The sequence below is a fragment of the Ambystoma mexicanum genome, chromosome 4p (genome assembly GCF_040938575.1).
Source record: "Ambystoma mexicanum isolate Mex_15411 chromosome 4p, UKY_AmexF1_1, whole genome shotgun sequence".
NCBI lineage: Eukaryota > Metazoa > Chordata > Amphibia > Caudata > Ambystomatidae > Ambystoma > Ambystoma mexicanum.
Window position 1 is genome coordinate 1229969770 of NC_090927.1, and position 20007 is coordinate 1229989776.

The 20007-nt window shown below is 44.2% G+C and overlaps 1 protein-coding gene across 1 annotated transcript in view; it reads right to left on the reverse strand.

The window, feature by feature from the left end:
- The window catches only part of ACSS1 (acyl-CoA synthetase short chain family member 1), a 968098-nt gene that overhangs the window by 526900 nt on the left and 421191 nt on the right, over positions 1-20007 (reverse strand). The window contains exon 7 of the mRNA XM_069606883.1: positions 7022-7159. Coding sequence (XP_069462984.1) covers positions 7022-7159 — 138 coding nt within the window. The remainder of the gene's footprint in view (positions 1-7021; positions 7160-20007) is intronic.

The window sequence follows — 20007 nt, forward strand, 5'->3', positions numbered from 1 at the left end:
TCTTGCTCAAAGTATACTCTCATGCTCCACCTTTTATCCCTGTGGGGAAGGGGAAGGGCTGTCAGGTGTGTGTGAGTATTTTCAATTACCTGACTCTGCCTGAACCTCGTGTTGGCACATGTCAGGTAAGCGGCTCTGGTGTTAGTTCGTTGTCTGTCACGGTGTAAAAGTATTTGTGTCAGAATCAGTGTGTGGGAGATTCCAAATATCCTACGGGGTAGGATGGGGAAAACGTGTTATAGGGAGGGAGGTACCGCGTCTCACCCTTCGGTGTCCCACTTCCACTCCTCGAAGACCCCTCATCCAGGTGATCCCCTCCCACTGGTCCATCCCCAGGAACTGGATCCAATAGGTATTTGCGTGTCCTGGCCACCTGGATGACAGATCCCGGGGGGTGAGACACCTTCAGGTTTCTCACAGTGTGCCAACAATGATCTCTTCCTTAATGCCAGTAAGACCGAGATCCTCCTCATCGGTACACCTGCTCTGTCGTTTCCTCTCTCTTTCTGGCTGCCCACCCTGGGATGCTTCCTGCACCTTCCTGTGAGGCTAAGAACCTAGGTATCATCTTTGACTCTACCCTCTCCTTCTCTCCACACATGTCCGACATCTCTAAGAAGTCACACTATCAGGTGCACCTTCTCAGAGGTATTTTGCCTTTTCTCACTTGCCCCCAGAAGCTCACTGTCTCCAGAGCCCTGGTCCTCTCTAGGCAACAGCATCTTTCTAAATCTGCCTTTCTCTACTCTTCAACCTTTACAACTTATCCAGAACAGGACTGCGAGACTTGTCCTTGGCCTCAAGCCAGGGGTCATATCTCTCCAGCTCTGGAATATCTTCACTAGCTCTTTGTGGCTGAAAGGATCAAGTTCAAGACCCTCTGCATCGTTCACAAGGCTTTCTGGGGCCTGGGAGTGCACTACCTCCAACGTTCTATTCCTAAACATCTTCCTTCTCAAGTTCTCTGCTCATCTAACGCCAACTCTCTGAGGGGCAGACACTTCTCAAAGCAGAGATTGGGGGGCAGATCTCTTTCCGCGGCTGGGGCTTCCCTCTGGAACAGCCTCCCTGCCCACTGAACTCAGACCCAGGCTCCTGCAGGTCCAGTGGCCCTGGCACTGCCTCTGGGCTCCCCCAGCACTTAAGGGTCTGTATCTGCAATCCTACAGTCCCTTATCTCTGCACCTATGAGACACCCTCCGGCAGCACTTATTGAGTTACCTGCACTTCTCCCTCCACCCCTCCCCACCTGGCACTTCTCCTTCCCTCTTTCCTTCACTTGCGCGATCTGAATGATACAAGGCCTAGTAAGATTGTTGTTTTGTCCTCCTACTGTTTCCCCCTCCTTGTCACGCCTAGAAACACTTCTGTTATACATGACTTATCATAAATTATATATATATGTATATATATATTGAAAACGAGGAAACAGTGCATGTGCTCACGCTGGGTATTGCACTCTAAAGGCTCCACGTCTAATGCCTTAAATAAAGCTCGCTGACAGATACAATTCAGAATTCCAGTTTTATTGGCATCACAGGGGACAAAGTAAAATGCGGTACAACGCGTTTCATAACCAACCGGTTCCTTGTTCACATACAATACGACCAGTGCAAAAATCAAGTTTAAAAAGGGAAGGCGAGCGGCAAAACTCTATGGCACTAGTGTACGCAGTCCTTTCTTTGTTTCATGGGCTTTGTTACTATGATTAGGAAGTGAAAATAGACTGCCAAATTCGGTGGCCATTTTTGAGTTGCTTAACGAATATTGCGAGTCATCACCTCATTGACATTCACATTATCCTTGAAGTGCATAGCGCAATGTATCTACTGTATTATTGACACTAATGCCAAGTGGCTTCTGCCCACCAGAAACAATGGACGGCGTTATCTAGGTCATTCATAACACGTGTATATGAGACATTTCAATCACCATTCATAAAAGCCGCCACCTTAAAAAAGAAAGTGTAAAGTGCTTGATGTATAAAAACTTACGTGCGCGAGCAGAAAGCTACAGCACGCGTTGATGTGTGGCTGTCTAATGGAATAATCAATTGCACGTTCATTTTTTAATTCAACTGTAAAAACTGTAAAAACAGTAAACAATTACCTACATTGAAAATAAGTTGGAGCCATTTGCTCCGGAAGTAAGTCAACAATCTCCAAAGCAATTTCATGATATCATTAAATGCATGTGAGTAGCATCTCCCGGACACAATGCATGCTGCCTTATCAGAGCTCAAACCCAGCGGTCAAAAATTGCAGCTTGTCCTGTATCTAAAGTGAATATAACCTAGGTAAAAGCAGGATAGGTAGCTGTGTTTGGGATATAGCCCTGAATACAACTCCTGAGTAAAGTGCATGGTGCATGAGCAGCTGAAATATATAATCAAGGTAAACCGAAATTATAAGTGCATGATCAAATATTGTGACTATACAGTATCTAAAGTGCAAGCTCCATAGGTATATGCAAAGTAAACAGCCGAAAGATTTTATCAAGACGATGGCCCTCATTACGACCCTGGCGGAAAGGGGTTTACGCCGGCGTAAACCATGGCGCCCCTTTCCGCCAGAGTACGAGTTCCCGTAGCGCCATGGTGATTTTTACGCCTGCTTTTTGCAGGCGGAAAAATCCATGGCGCTACGGGACTTGTTGTTAATTACGCCACCGTAATTTACGGTGGCGTAATTAACGCCTTCCCCACTCCCATTATACCCTATGGGGCAAAAATGGGAATGGGGAAGGGTAAATGGGGATTGGGGACTTACCGCCCCGCCAAGGTCAGGATGGGGCGGTAAGTCCGCCAAACCACCATGGCGGAGTTGGCAGCTTAGCGCCATGGACCATGGTGCAAATTGCACCATGGTTCTCCGCCAGGGTCGTAATGAGGGCCGATAGAAATTGCTAATGCAATGTCAAGTATTGCAAAATGTCCCGTATCAAAGTGCATAGTGCCTTGATAAGTACTCCTGAGCAGCAGCTAGGAAGATGCAAAACAGATGTAGGACCAAGTGGCCTCCCACATTTGCTTGCACTTCACCACCTGGGAAAGGTTTGAATAAAGTACATAGTGCAAATTCCGTGTAGATGCTGCGTGAAATAGGCCACATAAAGTGTAAGTTATTCGTAGTTTGGCTGTATAAAACTCCAAATTAACACAGAGGCCTTGTTATAAAGCATTCATGCAAAGCGTGTCAGTTGTTAACTTATCGTGAGGTTGGACATCAAGTAGCCTGGATAATCAATCCAAAATGTAACGCTAATTCTTGACGGGATATGGCAGGCTGCACCAGATATAGCAGTGGAAACAGAAACGTGTCATGACCTTAGGCTACCAAACCTAACATGATACGAGAAATGTTTATGAAAACCATATAGACAAAGTGCAGGGAAATAAAATAAACAAGAATCATAAATGAAACTCCAACTCAAGAAGAATGGCAAGACCAAACCAAACATCTAGGTGCAAATTTCAGAAATAACAAACAAAAAAATAATATGCATTAATTTGAGAATAAGAGTTAAATAGGTTGCAAATCAAGAAGAGGAGAAACCTTGCTGATCGTTGGTCCTAAAGTCACTGCATGTTTTAGGTTCCAAGGAATGTGTATAATTCTTCATCTAAATTGTGTCCCCTGGGTTTCTTCATCTCCAAATCCAAAATAAGTTAGTTTCCAATTGCTGCAACATTAGTTCTCGATTACCTCCTCTGCATGGTTTCTCCACTCTGTGAAAAAACTGAGTCTCTCCGGTGTTGCTGTTGTGTTCGTCCCTGAAGTATAGAGCCATGGGATACGAGGGATCACAGTTTTTGATTGTTCTCATATGTTGGAGAATCTGTAATGTAAGCTTGCAAATGGTACTTCCAACATACAATAAGTCACAAGGACACATCAGGATATAGACAACAAATTCTGTGTTGCAGGATATTCTTGAATTCATCTGCGTTGTTTTGCCAAGTACAGGATGTGTGTAGCTCGTCTTGTTTTGTGCAAATTGACAAGCCTTGCACTTAGTGCATTTATAGAAACCAGCAGGCCGCTGATCCAGCCACGTTTCCAAACCCACAGATTTCTCCAGAGGCATGTAACTGGAGACTAAGAGATCTTTCAAACAAGTAGATTTTCTGTAGGTTATATTTACTCTTTCTCCGATGTCTGGGAATAGGTTGCCATCAAGTTCTAAGACATTCCAATGGCGATGCAGTATTTGCCTAATTAGTTTAGAGTGAGCACCATATGTGAGAATTGATTTTATTGCGTCAGTTTCTTGAATGATTTCGGATTTTTTGTTATAAAGTGAGTGGAAAAGATGGAATGAAGCAGGGTGTTTGCCAGGCACAAATACCACATCCCCTAATAATTGAACAGAGAAGGGAAAGTTAGGAAGTCCCTGAGGGAGTTTAGTGAGATAAAGGTTGCTTAGGTAAAGATCTCAGTGCATTTAGTGGATTAGCATAGTGAGGGTGAAACAATTGCTATAAACTGATCTGGGGCTAAGGATTACTTGGCTAGGGCAAAGGTGCATGAGATGTGAGAGAGGGGAATTGCCGTAGGCCCTTTGATATTTTAATACAAAATAACTTGAACGGACTCTTTGGAGATTTGGAGTGTTTCTTGTGCCATCTGTGACAGGTTCCTTGCCTGAGCCGTGTGAGACGCAGAGGCGAAGATATATAAACAGAGAGGCATCCTTCTTCCGTCTTAGAGAATGTGCTTTAGTGTCACCATGGAAATAATGGCCTGTTTTAAGATTGGCGATCATGCAGGCGTGTCTAGCACTACACCCAAAGGGAGCCACTAGTATGCAGGTGTATTTGGTAGTACAGAACACTGGTGCACTGATAATATACAATACATGTTTTCTGCGTCAGAAATTACCTAAGATATATAACTTGGTACCATACTGCACCTAGCATACCTACCATAAAAATGATCACAGGCCGTCTAGAGCTATTGCTGCACGTGCAGAAGAGACGGCCCAGGAGCACTATCTTGCTTCTACTCCCACTGTATTAGGATCTACTCCCAAAATTGCGTAGACCCAACTGCCCACACCACTGTGATATGCCTGGCCATATCTCCCACACACAGTCCTCCTGCCGCCCCCATTTCTTGCCCAGAGGCCTCCGCCCATATTCTGTCTGCTAACCAGACCCTTGCACAGACAGCTCTGCCTCCATCCCACCCTAGTGCCCTCTGTCCAGACTCTTGTCCCATGCCCACGCTTCTCTTCTTACATTGTTCTACCCCACAGTTCACATCCACTTCGGGACACTGTCTATAAGTCTCATCTTGGCTCATGGCCTATCGCATGTGCTCTGGTGGAATGCATTTCAGACTATGGCAACACAAGCCTGCACATCTTATCAAGGATGGTGGTAACAGTGTTGTGTACGGGTATCAGGGATGCAGAAGAATGTGCTGGCTTCTTAAACTAAGTCTGATCATGTTCATCAGAGGGGTCATTACTGGGAATCTATAGATACCTTCCAAGGGAGGAAAAGAAGCCAATGCCAGGAAGGATCACTGTGCAATGAAACGCAACTCCTGATTGGAAACATTATTTTTAAAGTCCCGCTATCTGGTTAAAATGGCTTAAGGCAGTGGTCGAATTGGGCAGGAGCGTGGCTCCTTTACTTTTTTTAAAAAAAGTGTTACTGTTCCTATACTTTTATTTCAAAAAGAAATCTTTCCAGAATGGATTAGTTTAAAAATAAAAGTGTAGGAATAAATTTAAACTTGTACTTCAGTGTACTGCACTGAACATTCCCTTAAACAGCAGGTGTGTTTGTTTGGGGGTTTGGATTGTTCGTGGGAGGGGGGGAGTAGTGATGGGCTTTGTGGGGAGTGGGCGATGTGGGGGGTGGGGGGATCAGGCCAGTAGGGAACATAGTTCCACGACTTCTTTTCGTACACTTCGACCACTGCTTAAGGTGACATAGAAACACACTGTGCTTTTGCAATACAAGTAGAAGCATTGCCTGCCAGTTGCCAAGCCAACCAGATATCCTTATTTCTCTCTTTTCTGTGTAATAATGGCTTTGGACATGTGTAGTGGAACAAAGCACTGCCATAATGTGCCACAACCAAAAATATATATTTTTCCATATTACTTAATGTGAAAAGAAAACTGTACTTTGTTTTCAGATTAAACATGTGTTATGTTACCATTTATTTTACATGGGTTATCATATCTAATTTTTGATCCAATCAAGGAAAAAAACAAGTTTGCGAGCTCACCTTTTGATGTGCATTACAGATTACGAAATTCACTTTTACACTCATTGTAAATGTAATCCCTTATAGTTTTTGAATATACACATTATTATAACAATTCCCTAAAAGACAAAGGGCCAGTGGTGGACTGGCCTATAGGCAACTCTGGAGATTTCCAGGTGGGCCTCTACACCCTGGGCCTCATTTCTGTGGTAATTTCAAATTTTCTCATAGGAAAAGCATTGGGCTTGCTGAAAATGTGTCATATGGGGCCACTTTTAACTTTATTTCCAGGGTCTCTTTTGGTCCCCAGTAATTATTTCCAGGGCTTTTTTTAGTTCCCAGTCCAGCCCTGGCCTCATCACGAGTTGGGTATTACCGCTGCATTTAAGGGCTGGCCCTATCACGAGTTGGGCGCTAAATCAGCTGTTTTACCTCCAGCTTTTTTCTGGAGGTGAAAATCCCTGTTTTCGGCTGTATTACAGCCGGCTGTATTAGCCCGCTGTATTAGCACTGAAAATTCCCCATTGGGTCCAATGGACCCAATCAGGAATGGGGATTTACCGTTTAGGCCCAACTCCTGATCTGGTGGGAATACCACCGGACCGGTCAGTGCTAGGGCTATTACAGTTAGCGGTATTGCAGCCGGGATTACAGACAAACTCATGATGAGGCCCCAAAATATGTTATATAGTGTTATGTATATAGTGCTGTTAATGAAAACCAACGTGAAGTTGATTAATTATTCAGTTATACAAATAAAACGTATACACAATAAAGAAGCAACAAGAGAGGTTACTCACCGGAACCCAGAGTTTTGAGTGAAGATCTATCATATTTTGTCACCCAGCTATCACCATATTTCAGCAGCAGGCGGATGGCAGTAGGAGCGCTATAAAATTGGTTTATTTTTAACCGCTCTACTGTCTCCCAATAGCGACCTAAAAAAATGGAACCAAAAAGATTCACAATGAATTCTTGTTTATTGAACTAACAAGATAATGTCTAATTACACTTTGGAAAATAGTTTAAGGAAGAAGAGAAAATAATATTCACCAATGAAGATGCATATTGTGCTAACTGCACTTTGATCGTAGAAGTTAAACATGATATATAACTGTGGGACCTACTGAAATATGTTGATCAAATGTTCCGTTGTCATTGTAATGTTTAGTTTGGTTGGATAAGTGGTCATTTAATGTGGGTCCCTCCGAGTGGAGTGAGAAATCGACAGAAATGCTGCACTTTCTGAATTGGTAACTTAGTGTATGCTTTTGCAGGGGGATTTGTGCACTGCATCCATGTGTAAGAAGACTACAATGACAAACCTACAGAAGCCCATTGAGTGATAAACATGTAGGAGCCCATTCAGGAAGAAAATGCTCTTCATAGATGCAATGCTTATGGAAGAGAACAGGAAGTAGATATTTTGAAGCGAGCCAAACAGGAGGAGCTCCACACATTTCTTGGGATATTAAATATGTCACTGCACTGGCATCTGAACTCATTAAGTCCTAAAGATGGAAGTACTGTGCAACTGCGCACAGTAATGGCTGATGTTGGAAGTTCTCATTAGGGAGTCTTCAAGTTCATGTGTTCAAACATTCTGAACTTCCCATAGTTTCACTCACAAAATCAAGAATAATATGGTTGCTGGAATGCAGTTAATTTTACCCTTGTATTTGTTTTGCTACGACACACCTAGAACAACAGGTTTGTTTAAGATAGCAGCAAGAGCCAGGGTTGATAAGATTGCTATCTACGGGAGTCATTACCTCATGTTTAATAGTTAACCGTTGAAATACTTCAAACAGCCTTCTGTCTGAAGAATGATGCAACAATGTTTAGAGATGCAAAGAAAAATGGGTCGGAGATATGGGGTTACCACCCTCACCCAAATTTCTTTTATCAATAGAATTCAATCTCTATCTGCCATGGACTACACCAACGCCTCCTTCTGTAAACCCACATACTCTGTTTTTTTGGGGTGGGGGGTTTAGCAGGTAATAGGTGCCACTTGGTTATGATCAAGTGTGTGTACATTTTCGTATCATGGCACGTTTCCTATGAGAGTTTCTGTTGTTCTGGCGCGCTGAGAGGGGTGTAGACCGATAATGGTAGGTTCCACCAGCAGGGGGAGCATTGTTGCATCTGAGGTAATGTCGGCGATTTGAGTTGGTGGGTCCCCGCTTGGCATAAGGGCTGGATGGGAAAGAATGAGGAGAGAAAAGGTCGGAGACAAACGGAGAAGGGAGCTTGAGGCTGCCGCTGAGGGCACCCAGCCCCTCTGGTGTCAGAGAAGATTCCTCTGGGTGTCAGGCAGTCCGCCTGACAGAAACCAGATGCTCTCCCCCACCAGGGGTTGAGAGAGAGTGCCGGTGGGCGTGCTTGCCGTGTGCTTCTGCCGGCTGGTGTCTGTAAATGAGGGAGCAAGAGAGGCTGGGAGCGAGTATAGTATAAGTAAGCAGGAAGGAAAGCGGAACGAAGAGAATGGGATCCCGGGCCCAGAGTGTGCGGGCTGCCAATTCACCCGGGAGCGTAGTAGTGGCCCGGATTGTCTATATCAGGGGTCTCCAACCTTTATGTTGGCGTGAGCTACTTTCAGTTGGGGGCCAACAGCGAGAGCTACTTGCGGGCGATATCAGCGGTCGGGGTTGTTCATAAACATTGGAACTTTTTTTTTTTAGCTGTAATTTTCCCTTCATAAATATAGGGAATAACATATCCCTTCATGTTTATGTTAAGTTCAAAAATCTCTTTATTGCATTCTTTTTTATTAGAAGTTCTCATAAAAAGACTTTCACAATGTAGGAAAATGAGACATTCAGTGTGAAGGTTGACACTGCATGTCATTCACCAGCGCTCTGTAGTCGGGGGTATAACTTGATACAGCAACTCGGATGGAGTCACTAAGATGCTCATCGGTCAGGCGGGTTCGAAATTTCGATTTGATGAAGTTCATATCTGAAAATGCAGATTCTCAGAGATAGGTGGAACCAAACAGAGAAGTCACTTTTAATGCTGCTGTGCAAATGTTACTGTACTCCTTGTGATCAACAAGGCTCCAGAAATTGGTGTGAGATTGTCTGCTTTTCAACAGAATGTCCCCTTTCAGGCTGACAATCTCCATTTCCATAGCACAACTGTTCAGGTTAAACAGCTCACCCATTTGTTCTGTAAATTCACAAACATTGACTTATATGAAGGGGTTTGCGATGAACATCACACACGGTTCAATCCTTTTCGAAATCCCTGAACCGGTCACTGAACTCTTCCTTAAGCCTGCTCAGGAGACCGCTGTATTTGTCTATGTTCAGGAGTTCAGGACTAGCTGTATGCTCTGTCAGCATTTGCATTATAGAAGGGAAATGATGCATTTTCCTTTTCACCACTTGTTCAGTGAAAAGGTTACGTTTTGACTTAAATGTCTTTACTGCGCTTATCATGTCAGCAATGGTTTTACCCTTTCCTTGTAGTTCACAGTTCAGAGTATTTAATATCTCAGTAACATCTGCCAGAAATGCCAAATCAAGTAGCCAAGAAATGCTGCATAATTGGCTGATGTCTTCATTTCTTGACCTCATGAAGTCTTTGATTTCTGGCAAAAGTGAAAGCGACGTAGTATTTTCCCCTGCTAAGCCATCGGATTTCCTGTGTAGCAACAGATCACTATGTGCGGCAGATAGTTCTTCCAGGAATATTCTGAACATTCTGTGCTGTTTGGCCTTTGCACAAATTGAATTAATAATTCACACAACAGGTGCCATTACGTGATCAAACCCCATCACTTTGGCACAAATTGCCTGCTGGTGGATGATGCAGTGGTAGTGCAGTAATGGAGGAAAATCAGGGTCTGCTTTACAGCACGCAACAAAACCAGAATGACGCCGGTCATTGCTGGTGCACCATCAGTAGTTACTGCTACCAACTTGTTCAATGGAATTTTTGTTTTGACAAAATAATTCTTCACCTCATTGTAGAGATGAACACCTCTGGTTGTGGATTTCAGAGGCAGCAAGGTCAAGAATTCCTCTTTGTTGGTGAAGTCTTCAAACACCATTCGAGCAAACAGTGCCAGCTGGGCAGTACCACTCGCATCAACTGATTCATCACACTGAATGGAGAAATAAAAGTGCATATGCCCAAATCTTTTTCTAATTGCCCCATCACATTGGCGGATAGTGCAGATACCCTCCTTGCCATTGTGTTTGCACCCAACTGCACATCTGAAATGGCAGACATAATGTCAGGGCATTTTTTAAAATCTTTTAAAACTGACTCAGCCACGAGAGCCATCGCACCTTTCACAACTGCACCATCTGTAAAAGTGCATTTGTGTTTTGCCAAATAATGTGCAACTTTGAAGGATGCCTCTGTTGCATCATTTGCTTTCTTTACAGGTTGGGTGAAAAATGCTTGTTGCCACACTATTGTTTTCCAAATCTGCATCTAACACCTTCATAGGAAAGAAAATAATTTCTAAACTCAAAAATGCTGCTTAAACTTGCATTCACGGTTTCTTTTTTTGTCAGACTACCACACAAATACCACGTCATTTTTGTGCCCCTTCCTTTGGGTTTTATCACAGGTTACATTTATAAAGATGGTATACGCGTGACAAACTGCTTAATCACATATAAATGCTTCTGTTGTGCTGACAGCAGTTATTAGGAAATTAAAAACTGTGGGTTCATGGTGCCAACTTTTGATTTTCACTACAGGGGCAGAATACCCCACCCTCCCTCTCCCCTGAATATAAGCAAGCGACCAGCCCAACCCATGCCTTGGCCAAACATTTTATAGGAATTGCAAAAGTCATACGATAACAAGCAGTTTTTTTTATATTTAACATCTCGGCAACAGTCTCTCAACCTGCTGAGCTACCATGGTAACCTTCTACTGTAGAGTGTGTCTATTGATCCCTTAATGTACACAAAATGACTATATTACCAACTGTATTTTGGGTGCACCCCAGCCAGGGAAGTGATTTAAAGTGGAACTGATGCAGTGTGGAGTTTGGAAAGAAGCAGCATGAAAAGTTGCCCCATTTTAAAACTTCTATTTTGCCTGGGATCAACAAGGCTGCAGCTATTAATCAAAACGGCAGGGCTCTAAGCACACATAAATGGACTTATTCCATCACTGTCTCACAACTTGAAGATCTAGTAAAGTTTCTGGAACTCCAGAAGCAGATGATACATGCAATTATCTACTCAAAATGTAACCCACTGCCCTTGACTGACTTCCAGTTATGCGAGTTACTATTAGAAACGCAGGGCTCTGGCGAGGAAGTCCCGAGGGGGCTTGCCAGCCAGAGCCCTGCCTTCTAAAAATAGCTCAAAAGACTGAAAATGAGCACAGGGGTGAAACAAAAATGAGCCCAGCATGTACAACATGCACCAGCTGCACTAGTGGTAACCATTAAACAGGAATGCATACCGAAAATCCATGCTGCATAGGGAAAGAGTTAGGGCCAGCCACCATCCCTACAGTGTTGGCTGCGCTCTCAGCAATAGTCTTGTGAAGTTCAAACCACCTAGCATCACATTTATGAACAATAGCCCTTAGTTGACAGTAATATCTGGCACTTCTATCTTCGCTAATCCTGTAAGTTGAAACAGGGCACTAATGTAACCCCAATATTACACCAGCCCATGCGCACCTGGAGAAAAAAAAAGTTGTCACTACCACATTACTGCCACATTGGAACGATAGACGTCTTTTCCTGCGTATTAGCCCTCACTTCTCGCTAAGAAGCTTATAAGTTTTGATATCAATGATTGGATGTACTAAATGTGCGTCATTTGCAGTGAGTCCAATGTGGTAAACCCATAAGCACATTGGTCCCGAGGAGGCTTGCTCGCCAGAGCCTGGCCCCTGCCTTCGAAAAATAGCTGAAAAGAGTGCCAGGGGTGGACTTGGAACTAATAGAGGCCCTGGAAATACTTACTTGCGACCAAAAGAGGCCCTGGAAGTAATTTCAAAGTGGCGCCACATGACACATTTTCAGCAAGCACAATGCTTTTCCTATGCGAAAATTTGGAAATGCCACACAAGAGGCCCAGGGTGCAGAGGCCCAGGTAAATCTCCAGAGTTCCCTATAGGCCAGTCCACTCATGGCCCTGCCTTCGAAAAATAGCTGAAAAGAGTGCCAGGGGTGGACTGGGAACTAAAAGAGGCCCTGGAAATACTTACTTGGGACCAAAAGAGGCCCTGGAAGTAATTTCAAAGTGGCGCCACATGACACATTTTCAGCAAGCACAATGCTTTATCTATGCGAAAATTAGGAAATGCCACACAAAAGAGGCCCAGGTTGGAAAGGCCCACCGGTAAATCTCCAGAGTTCCCTGTAGGCCAGTCCACTCATGGCCCTGCCTTCGAAAAATAGCTGAAAGAATGAGCCCAGGGTCGAAACGGAGGCATGCAGCTATCATGCTGCATGTCTCCGCTCGCCCTGGGCTGACTGCCAGTTATGCGAGGTACTATTGAAAACGGCAGGGCTCTGGCGAGGAAATCCCGAGGGGGCTTGCTCGCCAGATCCCTGCCATCTAAAAATCACTTACATGACTAGAAAGGAGCACAGGGCGAGCGGAGACATGCAGCTAGCATGCTGAAGGTCTCCATTTCGCCCTCGGCTCTTTGTCAGTCATATGAGTTGCGTTTAGAAACGCAGGGCTCTGGTGAGTTAGTCCCGAGGGGGGCTTGCTCGCCAGAGCCCTGCCTTCTAAAAATAACTTACATGACTGGAAAGGAGCCCAGGGCGAGCGGAGACAGTAATCAAAATAGCTGAATACTCTGTTTCACCCGGGGCTCCTTTCTGCCAAGCTGCCCACCCCTCCTCCGACAGCACAAACATGTGCACACATGAGAGGAGGGGCCGCAGTTCGGCGTGCACAGACACAAAGTAAATAAAATAAAAACATCTCAATTCACCTCCCCCGACCCACCTGACCTCACCTCACCTCAAAATACACTTCAGGCAGCCATGTTACCTCAGTCAACACTTCCAAACGCCAGGAGAGCTCCAAAATAGAAAAAAAAAAAATACCTGCGCCACGGTGCTTTTAAAAGAGAAACCCCGGGATTTCTCACACAGCACAAAGGAACTTGCTCTGGCCAATCACAGGACGCATTGCATATGTTTTACAGATTTGCAGGCCTGTGATTGGTCAGAGCACTTCCTTGAATCTTTTTTTTTTCTTTCTGAAAGTCGACCGCGAGATACTTCAGAGGCTCTGGCGAGCTACTGGTAGCTCGCGATCGACTGTTTGGAGACCCCTGGTCTATATGCTTTCTTCGTTCCCCATATCACGGGACGGAGAGAGGAAATTGTAATTTAATCAGCTCTCTGGCGGTAGGAGGCTGGGCCTACTTTTAGAGTCATTTGTATGAAAGCGCAGAGGTGCCTGGTGGGAGTGAGACTGTGGCGGCACATTAGTGTTCCTCATATTCTTTCCGTGGCCCGTTCAGGCCTAGGCTGGTGTAGTGGGACCGTGATTTAACTTGTCACCCGTCCTTGGAGGGGCATTGCTTTATAAACCCCTACGGGGATGTGTTGTCTGAGGAGGCCTGCTCCATGCTGTGCATAGGGCGGGGGATTTCATGCCCGGTCCCATAAGTGGGTATCTGGAGGTAGCCAGGAGAGAGCGAGATTACCGCGTAGGGTGGTCAGTGGAATATTGGTGCAAGGGGCATTCATGGCCAGCTTCAAATTAGATATTTGAGAACCCCAGGTGAATGCGCACTTGCTCAAGTAATCCACATGATATGTTGAAAAACATGAAAAACGCTGCGGTTTTTCTTTCCGAGTTTCTCAGGCTCCACCGGAGCCTGAGAAACTCGGAAAGAAAAACTGCAGCGTTTTCCAACACAACCGCGTTGTTTCTGCCTGAATCTGCTTTCCCATTTGGGGCTCTCGGGCTCCACGTGGAGCCCGAGAGCCCCAAATGGGAAAGCAGATTTTGGCAGAAACAACGCAGCATTTAGCATTTCCCATTTGGGTCTCTCAGGCTTCCCACGGGGAGCCCGAGAGCCCCAAATGGGAAATCAGCTGTAGGTAGAAACACTACGTGGCATGTAAACATAACCGTGTTGTGTTTCTGCCTGCTGTGGCTTTCACTTTGGGTCTCCGGTGCAGCACCGGTGACCCAGAGTGATAGCCACAGCAGGCAGAAACACAACGCGGTTGTGTTGGAAAACGTTGCGGTTTTTCTTTCCGAGTTTCTCAGGCTCCTCCGAGCCGGAGGAGCCTGAGAAACTTGGAAAGAAAAACTGCAGCGTTTTCCAACACAATAACGTTGTATTTATGTTTGCGGTCGCTTCAAAAGCAACCGCAAACATAAATACGTTTTTAAAGCTGCGGTTTTATTTCTAAGTTTTCCGGGCTCCTCCAGCCCGGAAAATGTTGAAAAAAAAACGCAGCTAGAGCTTATTTAAAAAAAAAAAATAAATAACACTTACCGAGATTCAGCTGCAGCTTTCCTGCTCTGGTCTCCGGTCCCCGTCCTCCGCGTACAGCACTAATGAAGGGAAAGCCACCCAGCGGTAGCTTTTGTTTACTACAGCTGGCTGGCTTTTCCTTCATAAGTGCCGCAAAAGCAAAAGCCAGCACAGGAGGGCCTCCATTTCACAAAATGGATGCGCCCATGTGCTTGCTTTTGCGAATTTTGAGCTTGAATAGCTCAAAATTTTACATAGGAAGTTTTAAAAAAGAGAATGCTAGTATTATGTTGCCTATCTATTTTTTAAATAACATTTTTTACTAGACCATGCCTTTAAGTACCTCTGGTGAAAGCGCACTTTCTCTTGTAATCCACATGATATGTTGAACAATTATTTAACCAAGGTGAATGCGCACGTTTCATGTGATTCCACATTTTGTTTAAATATTAAGTACCTCAGGTGAATGCGCACTTTCTCATGTAATCCACATATGTTGGCCAAATATTTGACCGAGGTGAATGTGCACGTTTCATGTGATTCCACAACTTATTTGAATATTAAGTACCTCAGGTGAATGCACACTTTCTCATGTAATCCACATGATATGTTGAACAAATATTTAACCCAGCGTGAAGGCGCACGTTTCTGGCAACCTACAATATTAGAGTTGAACAGAAATGTAATTAATGTAAATGTGCATGTCCTTTGGGGATTGAGTGGAGGTATATGCAAACAAAGTTTAACAAAGGTGTAGGCACAGGTTCTCAGTTGCCAACACTCACTCATATGAAGAAGTAGTGAACAAAAGTGAATGAGCTGGGTCCAGGTCGGCTCCAATGGACATGCTAAAGCCACTGTAAGGCAAAACATGTGAGACTAAATATGTGGTATAATGTATGAAATAAAATAGGTAGACACTGTTCCCATTTTTGTGTTAAGCGAGAAAGACTCATTTAAGGGTTCAACAAGGCATATGGCACATGTGTAGCAATGTTTCAGTTAAAGCAAACAATTATATAAAGGAAAGCGGACCCTGCTTATTTTCAAAAGCCAGACTGTGTTTGTTTATTTAAACAGGAGCACTGTTCTAGCTTGCTTCCCTGTGAGGGATCATCCTTGGGTTTCCACTGGGGCCATCTAATTGTTCCCTTTGTGTGCAGTGAGGTGTTAGACTCCCTACTCAGGTCTCGTACAGGTTGCAGTCCACCCATACAGATACTTAAAACAGTTACACAAGGGAGAAGCACCTTACACTTCACTTCTTTTACATGTTGGGGTCAGTTTAAGACATATTGGTTGCTTAATTCTTTTCAAACCACTCATTTCTTTGATACAGATTTGGTCATCATCTAACTTAATAAAATACAGGGAAGCAGTTCAGGATCGTTTTACCCAGTTTGGTGGCCATTCACGTCCATGGTGTACGCATGTTCAGTATGCAACAATTTACACAGGTCACCCTGAATTGTGGACCAATCTGGCCACTATTGACATGTCCGCAAAGCGAATGATTGGAACTGTATTTTATGCTAAAGCAGAGGCTATTATCTACTTAGTAATACAACTATGGGCCTAAAGTACTCGGACTGCAAACTTGTTTTTGTTTACGAGCCATATCTCAACATTATTAGACCTTATTTTGCTCATTCTCTTCTCCTCAAACTTAGGGTTGGAATCCTTCTGTTGGCATACTCCATCAGTTTTTGGGAGTCCACTGAATTCGATGCCGGCCCTTACTGCACATCTGAGCGTGAAACAGTAGTACATTTTGTCTTGCTTGGTCCTCTATATAAACTACTAGGGTTAATATATTTCGAGTCTCTTTTTAACAGTACTGGTATTTCCAATGTCTGTATAGCCATGGAATTTTGTATTGTAAGGCGGCATGCGTTGATAGTTCAACACTTGTGTCTACATTTATTCACAGGGCATGGTTGAGACGAAAAGTAGTACTAATTGCTACCCCGTTTACATGTTTTACCATCATTATTTGGTACACACTCTTATTGAAGAAGTATTATAAGTGATTATCAGACAACAGGTATTATTTTAATCATTATTTACTGCCGAGATTGTATTCCTTTTTAGTTTTGGCTATTAGGTGGCACTGAAAGCACTACCTTAAAGCCAGAACTATTGTCATGAACATAAGAACTTTAAAACAAGAACTTCAAATATGCGCTGTGAGTGAGGGTCTGTAATGATTTTCAATGCAGATGAGAAATGAGGATGGATACATAGGCTTTTGGTGTTTGGCTATGTGTTCACCCATTAAACGCCCATTCCTAAGTCAAATCTATATGATTTTCCACCCATTTCCACCCAAAACCACATTCCATTTGCACTCTTTCCCTGAATTGGTATTGTATACATAAGTTGGCAGCCATTTTACTTCCATAATGGCGACTGCTATAAACTAATAAAAAGTTACTTTACTTGTGTAATGCTTTAAAAAAAATGGGTACTAGAGCTTTTGCGTAATCTAATATATTTTTTATTTATTTAGTATTCAAAATAAACAAGTTACTGTTATATGTATGTTTTGTTCCAAAATGTCTCCTTAAAGGTATTTGTGGGTGTTGGTCCAGTGTTTTGTAATGACCGTCACTGTAATGGGTCTTGTTCGTGTGCAGATTAGTTTGTTTGGTTGAAACTGTGTGGAGGGGAGGGTGGCTCTGGGAGCTGTTGGTACTCTGAATGAGGCCAGTTTCGCCCTTTGACACCGAAGTAGGGCAGCTATCGGGTTTTGGTGCGAAAATGGGCTAGGGCTGCCTCTGAAGATCTCCAAGGCCCATTTCCCATTCTTGCAGTGAGGAGAGCTGGCCTGGGACAGAAGCGGTTAGGTGTTCTGGCAGCCGCCGCGAGCTATTGGAGCTTGAAGAGAGACCTATGGATGGTATGCCAGGCTGATGCCAGGCCTGCTTGGCTGAGATGCTTGTTGCGGATAGCATTTTATGAAGTTGGCTCACCGGCCAGAGGCGGCGTGCATCTTCCCGATCACACACTCTACTCCATGTGACCCCAGCACCCATCGGGTGGTAGAAGGAGACTCTGTGCCTGCAGCTGGTGCTGAACGCTCTACACCCATCAGGGTGTGGCGCTCTGATCGTGAGCGCAGTGGACCCTGGCCCCCAGAGAGGTAGAGCACAGCTGGTCATTCACTGGGCTAGAGACCATTGTCGACTCTGTTCATTCCGTGGTACGGATTCCTTCAGAACTGGGATGTCACACTACAAGTCCCAACATGTATTTAAGTGCAGGAAATGTCACCGTCTGCAGTATTGTACTTGAGGGAGAGCCTAAATACAAGTGTGTGTGTGCAAGTGGGGGTGGATGTTTATTGCCTACACACCTCTTCTACTTGAGTGTATGGAGAGAAAACGCATGGATCCACCCATTGACAACTGCACGCATCCATCCTAAAACATACTGCAAGCAGGTCACTGTGTATAAGCTAAAATGCGTGCACTACATTAAGTGAGAAACACAGGTTTTAAGGTAAACCACTTCAAATGTTGCAGAATACCATTTCCAGGTTCATGCCGAATACAACTATGGATAAAGCGGTGGCAAGGGTATACATCTTGTTCTGATTAGTGGTAATACAGGTTTCTTTAACGCTGCCATTTGAGCCTTCTTTGTGCAATTGTATAAGGAGAAAAGTAATATAAGTAATCCGAGAAGTGGGTTATATTCAAGGTAAAAATTAGGCATTCCCCGAAACCTATAATAGGATTTGACACAATTCCGATAGCAACCAGTTTCCAGTTCCTTTGGGACAGGGGCTCGATCCATTCTGGTTTATAACAATTCAAGCTGGTTTGCTCACTCCTACCCCGACACAGCAAATGCCATGTTCTTCCTCGGCTCAATCCTAAAATTATGGCAATAGCTGTTTTTGGGTCTCCCAATCAGTCCACTCCATTAGGTTCAAAAGACATCTGTCTCGTGTGCATGCATTGATGTAGGTAACCATGATAAGATTGAGTCTTCTCTGCAGGAGGTTGTAAATAGAAAAATGTAGTATCCGGGCATCACATGGTGAAGAGAATGCTGGTGGAGATTCCAGGGTTGGAACAGGAGGAGCCAGCTGGCCGGTTGAAGAAGGGACGGTGAAGGAGAGACAGCAGCGTTCATGTCCCCATACACCCACCATTCCCAAGTTTATCTTTATCTTTCATTCATTTGTTCAATCTAGTCCCAATAAATCTCACGTTACAAGTTAAGCAGCCTCCCCCCTTACTTCAAAAAAAGATCATATGGGCTGAATAAATCTAGTCCAAGTGCTGCTTGCCACTGAGCTTTCAGTTCACCGGAAGGCACTATTTGGACAATATCTGGGGGTCTACATATGTGGACTCATTTGCTGCTTTCGGGTATATAGTCATTAGGACTTGTTGCCCATTTCACAGGGATCTACAATATTTTATATTAATTCCCAGAGGCACGAGCATTCAGCAGAATAGAAAAAAAAATGACTGCATGTTATTGATATTGATATTTCATTTGTATAGCGCCTATGCACACACGTGTTTTAAAGTGCTTCAAGGCAAAGGAGGGAGCAAGGGAAAATACAATGACATTATTACAAGGCCTTGAGGCATTAAGAATGTGAAATTAACTTTCGTACTAGGCCTGGCGACATTTCAGATAGTGTAAGAGCTTTGACAATGATAAGGAGGGAGGAGGAGGTAGGAGATGAGACAGACGACTATCATACTAGGCCTGACAACATTTCTGCTAGTGCAGGGGAATGACTAACGGTGAAGGAGAGGGGGCGGGGGAGAGGAACAAAACATGTGACTATCGTACTAGGCCTGACGACATTTCTGGTGGTGCGGGAGATTAACAAAAGGTGATGGGGGGAGAGGAACAAACAAATGATTATCATACTAGGTCTGACGACAAATCTGATAAGGTAAGTGCATAGAATATAGTGAGGGGAGGGGGAGAGGAGAGAGAGAAAAGACAGGGAGAGGAAGAGAAGACTGAGAAGCAGTGAGTGTGGTGAAAGAGAGGAAGAAGCAAAGGCGGCGAAATACAGTGTTATAGAGCACACTAACAAGTGGAGAGAGCACATCAAGTTGTAGAGGTCAGTACTGAACACATAATGTTGCAAGAGATCAGCAAGTGCAAGCCATGATTCAAATCGTAGATGGCACAACATGACTCATGGTCATACGTGATGCTTAAGGAAGTCCAGCATGAGAACGTGCTCCCCCATCTGCAAAGGAAAAGAGGCTGCAGGGCTCCTTAAATTGGGAAAAAGAGTGGTAAGCAGGCAGGCAACAGGTGGGCAGGGCTTAGGCCAGGTGACCTAGATCCACTTGCACCTGCTCCCCATATT